Below are 6,000 nucleotides of genomic sequence, written 5' to 3' on the forward strand. Positions count from 1 at the left end.
GGCACGCCATTGGGCGTTTTCTCAAAACTCGAAGTTGATAGGCTTCTAAGCGAAACCCCCATTCGTTAGTCACTAACGTTACGTCTCCGTTCCCTCCTCAGGGAACGAGGGTTACATCCGTAACCGAGACGATTCCATTCAACCTTTGTTAGATTGTATCAGGGACATTAAGGAATGGTTATCGAATAATTTTCTTCAACTTAATAATGACAAAACTGAAATAATTGTTTTTGGTCCGCCAAAATTAAGGAGTTGTATTATTAAGGAGTTGGGAAATCATTTCCCGTCAGTTTCATCCCAGGTTAGGAACCTTGGTTTTATTTTGGATTCAGAATTATGTTTAACCAAACAAATTAATTCTGTTGTTAAGAATAGTTTTTACCAACTGCGGGTCATTTCCAAACTCAAATCATTTTTGTCATTCCAAGACATGGAGAGAGTTATTCATGCTTTCATTACTTCACGCTTAGATTACTGCAATTCATTATATCTGGGTCTTCCTCAGTCATCGCTTGCACGCCTCCAGATGGTGCAAAATGCAGCTGCAAGGCTGTTGACCGGGACAAAGAAATATGATCATGTCACCCCAATTTTGGCCTCGCTTCATTGGCTACCGATCCATTTTAGAATTCAGTTTAAGCTCTTGTTGTTTGTTTTTAAAGCTCTTAATGATCAAGCTCCTCATTATCTTAAAGATCTTCTTACTTCTCAGTCATCATTCAGATTTTTAAGATCCTCGGACAGGGCTCTTTTATCAATCCCTCGCTCTCGTCTTAAAACTAAGGGAGATAGAGCTTTTTCTGTTGCTGCCCCCCGTCTTTGGAACCAACTGCCCCTGGACATCCGCCTTGAACCTTCCATTAATATTTTTAAATCAAAACTGAAAACATATCTATTTTCTCTGGCATTTTAATATTACTATACTTCTGTCAGATTGTTTGTTTGGTCTAGCTTCACCTTGTTTCTATTCTATTTTATATTTTATATTTATATTTCCTTTTACTCTGTTCAGCACTTTGGATAGTTCTGCTATGTTTAAATGTGCTATATAAATAAAATGTACTTACTTACTTACTATTATGCAGCTCATTAATGCAAGTCCTTTGTTATCTCAGGTGCTATCTCATCATTATTCATTAGATATCACGCCTCCTCGCATATTGGCTTTGAGAAGAGAAACTGTCTTACAAATTTTAAATCAGTGTATTGTTTTATGCACAGCAAAATCCTCAGTGTTAATTGAACACTGCTGGTGTTCATATGAGTCCACTATGAGTCCACACTCAGAGTGTTAAAAGGTAACACTGAATCAGTGTTGAAGTTAATGAGATAATTAAGTGATTAATTAAGTGATGATTGACCATTAGTGATGAACACCTGATGATAATGAGAAACACTGAAGGAAAGAGAAACAAGAACTACAACTGACTTCAGCCAGAGCCTTAGATGAAATCAACCGAAGATAAAAGAAGACATTGAATCTCTGAAGATCTCAGCAGAGGATTAAACAACTCCCCAAACAGCATTACCAGCTTCACACATTACTAACCAGACTGACTTTATTTCTGTCAGATGTCTACAGAAGCTCTTACTGAGATTAACAGAGGTTTAGATGTTGATATTTTATTGAAAATAATAGATTTGTTTGAAGTCACCATTATGGTGATTAGTGTTTGCTTTAGTTGGGCTCTTGACTTTTTAACCCTAGTCTGTCCTTTGGCTGCTGTAACTGTTTGTTATGGTGAGAACAGCAAGAGGAAATTGATGATGAAGTTATTGAAAAACGATAAAGTTGTTATTATCATATAGTGGCCTTATTTGATGATCTCCTAAGTGTAATTGACTAAAGTATACATGCAACTCTACAGCAGGAGATCCAGCAGTGTGTTAATCAGAACAGCTAAACGGTTTTAAAAACGTGTACATAGGTTTTGTTCTCCAGTTTAATAACACATCACACAAGAAGCACTTCTAACTCCTGCGAGCTTTACTCACACACAGACATCAAGAATCAGCCTATGAATCTCAGCAATGGTGACATGATTCATGCTGCAATGCATTCTGGGTGCATCATGCAAACCTCATCCATGGCTCCCAGAATGCATTGCGGCATGAAGCATGTCACCATGGTTGAGATTCATAGGCTTATTATTGATGTCTGTGTGTGAGTAAAACTCGCAGGAGGGCAAAGTACTTAACAGACATTCAGCTTTAAAACTTATTCAGCTTTTCTGATTAAAACAGTGCACAATCACAATAAAACAAAGTTAATAGTATATTGCTCATACTCAGTCATACTATCTGTGAATTATGCCACTTCACAATTATCATATTCTTATCACTGAGCAGCTGACAGTATTTGATTGTGTTTTCTCTTGCTTTTCTTGCCATAGCAAACTCAGTTACAACAGCCAGAAAAACACTAACATTAAAGTCATCAAACTGCCCAACTAATGAAAACACTAATCATCATAATGGTGACATAAAAAATAAGAGCTTCTGTAGACGACTAGATTTCTGACAGAAATAAAGTCAGTCTGGTTAGTAATGTGTGAAGCTGGTAATGCTGTTTGTGGAGTTGTTTAATCCTCCTCTGCTGAGATCTTCAGAGATTTAATGTCTTCTTTTATCTTCAGTTGATTTCATCTAAGCCTGTGGCTGAAGTCAGTTGTAGTTCTTGTGTTTCTCTGTCCTTCAGTGATTTTTCTCATTATCATCAGGTGTTCATCACTAATGCTCAATCATCACTTAATTAATCACTTAATTATCTCATTAACTTCAACACTGATGCAGTGTTACCTTTTAACACTCTGAGTGTGGACTCATAGTGGACTCATATGAACACCAGCAGTGTTCATTTAACACTGAGGATTTTGCTGTGTGTGAATGAATAGGCTCAATGATTCTCACATCAGTTTAAAGAAAAAACTCTATGGAAATACAAGATGGAGTCAAAAGTCTTGTGAACACATATCTATTGTGTTTTTTGAGGCCTTAATTTTAAAACAAATGTTTTTGTTTTTTTCAAAATCCGTGCATAAACATTTTTCTCTCAAAAATACAAGCATGTACATACATGTTGCTCACATATTATGGTAGCCTAGTTTGTGCTGAATACAGTGTAATTACACTTTTGCCATGAATGTGTTTATAACCAACTGAAAAAAACACAAATGTCAGAGCATGTCAAAACTTCTAAAGGGCCCCAAAAGAGCTCAGACTCCAGAGGGTTAAGTTGCTGTTTACTTAGCGATGTTAATTTTAAAATATGTTAGATTCTTTATCAACATATATTATTTTGCTGTTTTATTCATTCATTATTTGTTAATGAAATACTCACAGGGCTTTTGTGCAGTTGGTCACAGCTGGTATCAGTCTTCTCCTCCCCTCATCTGACGTGTTGTATTTCTTGAGGTCCAGCTCATCCAGCACCTCCTCTGACATCTGAAGCATGTAGGCTATTGTTGAGCAGTGGGCAGGAGAGAGTTTCTCCTCTGAGTGTTTGTCGGATTTCACAAACTCCTGAATCTCTCTGGACAGAGTCTGATCTTTGACTTCCAGCAGACAGAGGAACAGATTGATGGATTGATCAGCTGAGAGTCCATCTCCATCTTTGATCTTCTTTTGAATGTACTGTGTGATTTCATTGTTGCTCTCTGAGCGGTTCTCTGTGTGTGTCAGTAGATCCTGTAAGAGTCTCTGATTGGACTCCAGTGAGATGCCCAGCAGGAACCGCAGGAACAGATCCAGCTGCCCATTCGTTCTACTAAGGGCTTTATCTACTGCTGATGTTAGGAGCGTATCCAGAGAGCCTTCAAATTTAAGCTTATAATCATATTCAGAGTCACACTCATTGTCATAGTTATATTCATGGTAGATGTCATATTCAGAGTCATACTCAGAGTCATACTCAGAGTCAGAGTCATACTCATGGTCAGTGTCATACTCATGGTCAGAGTCATACTCATGGTCAGAGTCATACTCATGGTCGTGCTCATTTTTTTATCCAACATTCCATTTCTATGTGAGTAAAACACATAGAAAGCAGCGAGAAACTCCTGAATGCTCAGATGAATGAAGCTGTAGACTTTCCTCTGATGAATCACAGATTCCTCCTTGAAGATCTCAGTGCAAATCCCAGAATACACTGCGGCGTCAGTGATGTCTATGCCACTCTCTCTCAGGTCCTCCTCATAGAACATCACATTGCCCTTCATCAGCTGTTTGTAAGCCACTTCAGCAAGTTTCACAATCACTTCTCTGTTGGACGGCAGGAGTTTCTCTGGATCTCTCTCTTCATACTTCTGATTCCTCACGTTGATCTGAATCAGCAGGAAGTGGATGTACATTTCAGTCAGAGTTTGAGGGATTTCTGCCCTCAGATCTTCGTCCAGGAGCTTTTGAAGCACAGTGGATGAGATCCAGCAGAAGACAGGTATGTGGCACATGATGTTGAGGCTTCTTGCTCTTCTGATGTGTGAGATGATTCTGCTGGCTTGATGCTCGTCACTGATTCTCTTCCTGAAATATTCCTCCTTCTGAGGCTCATTGAATCCCTGAATCTCCGTCAGACGGTTGATGTATTTGGAGGGGATCTGATTGGCTGCTGCTGGTCTGGAGGTGATCCAGATGAGAGCAGAGGGAAGAAGCTCTCCTTTCATGAGGTTTGACATCAACACACCCACTGATGAAGTCTCAGTCACACCAGAAACTTTCTGAGTGTCTGAAAACATTTGTGTGATTCTGCTTTCATCTAGACCATCCAAGATAAACACAACTTTACTCTGCTCATAAATCTTTGAGTCCAGATCTTGAAGTTCAGGATGAAAGTCCAGCAGAAGTCTGTGAAGACTGTACTGATGATCTCGGATCAAGTTCAGCTCTCGAAATGGAAGCACAAACATGAAATCTACATCCTGATTGTTTTTTCCCTCTGCCCAGTCTAGAATGAACTTCTGCACAGAGACGGTTTTTCCGATTCCAGCGATGCCTTTAGTAAGAACAGTCTTGATCTGCTCTTTCTCCTCACGTCCTGGTTCAGGTGAGGCTGTAAAGATGTCATTGCAGTAGATTGGAGCGTCTTGTGAGTGTTGTGTTCTGGCTGTTTTCTCCATCTGTAAAACCTCATGTTCTTCATTCACTCCTTCTCTCTCTCCCTCTATGATGTAGAGCTGTGTGTAGATCCTGTTCAGGAGGGCTTCATTCTCTTGAAGTTTCAGTCCTTCAAATAATCTCTCGTACTTGTTCTTCATGCTGGTTTTGTGCTGGTCTTTGATTTTCTGCAGTTCATCATCCACTGGTTTCTGCAGGTTTCCAGTCTCCTCCTGCAGGGTTGCTTGTGTGTAACAATGAACAGTTCGAGCAGAGCTGAATCCTTTCATGTCTGTGTGTGTTTGTAGAATAGGACGTGTTCTGGACCTCTTTCTGCACAGAGGACAGTCAAAGTCTTCTGATGGTCTGGATTGATCCCAGTACAAACTTATGCACTGTCTGCAGAAACTGTGTCCACAGTTGATAGAGACTGGATCTCTCTGAACTTTCTCACAAACTCCACATCTGGACTGAACCTGGGTCAGATCATCCCTCACAACACTGCAAAGACCAGAAGTGGCACTAATGAAACTCTCAAAAACGTAACACATACATTCTCCAATGAGTACTTTGTAGCTAGTTGTTCTGCAGAAAGACTACACTGTAAAAAATTTACCGTAAAATTTACAGTAACTTACTGGCAACGATTGGCCAGTAAGTTACTGTGAATCCTTTTTACAGTAAGGGTACTGTACTTCCATTTAGGGCTGGGCGATATATATCGTGAGATTGTTATGCGCATCTCATCAGTAAAGCCGGTTAATTGATTAGTAGTAAATCGGCTTCACCTGCTTTCAGATGGCGCGGCATTTACTACAAAGAGCCGTAGTTAACTGACAAGCTGAGCCATATCGCATTAATATCGTGGACGTATGGCCAGCGATAATTAATGCGATATGGCTCAGCTTG

The 6,000-nt window shown here is 39.7% G+C and overlaps 1 protein-coding gene across 1 annotated transcript in view; it reads right to left on the reverse strand.

The window, feature by feature from the left end:
* The window catches only part of LOC307124258 (uncharacterized protein), a gene marked incomplete at its 3' end in the record, with an annotated part of 40,998 nt that extends 35,602 nt beyond the window's left edge, over positions 1 to 5,396 (reverse strand). Inside the window, exons 1-2 of the mRNA XM_079813304.1 lie at positions 3,965 to 5,396; positions 3,341 to 3,923 (exon numbers count right to left, since the gene is read on the reverse strand). Of these exons, the coding sequence (XP_079669430.1) occupies positions 3,341 to 3,923; positions 3,965 to 5,381 (2,000 nt within the window). The 5' untranslated portion in view covers positions 5,382 to 5,396. The remainder of the gene's footprint in view (positions 1 to 3,340; positions 3,924 to 3,964) is intronic.
* Positions 5,397 to 6,000: the final 604 nt, after the last annotated feature.

Source organism: Gobio gobio, assembly GCF_949357685.1.
Source record: "Gobio gobio genome assembly, chromosome: 3".
Lineage (NCBI taxonomy): Eukaryota > Metazoa > Chordata > Actinopteri > Cypriniformes > Gobionidae > Gobio > Gobio gobio.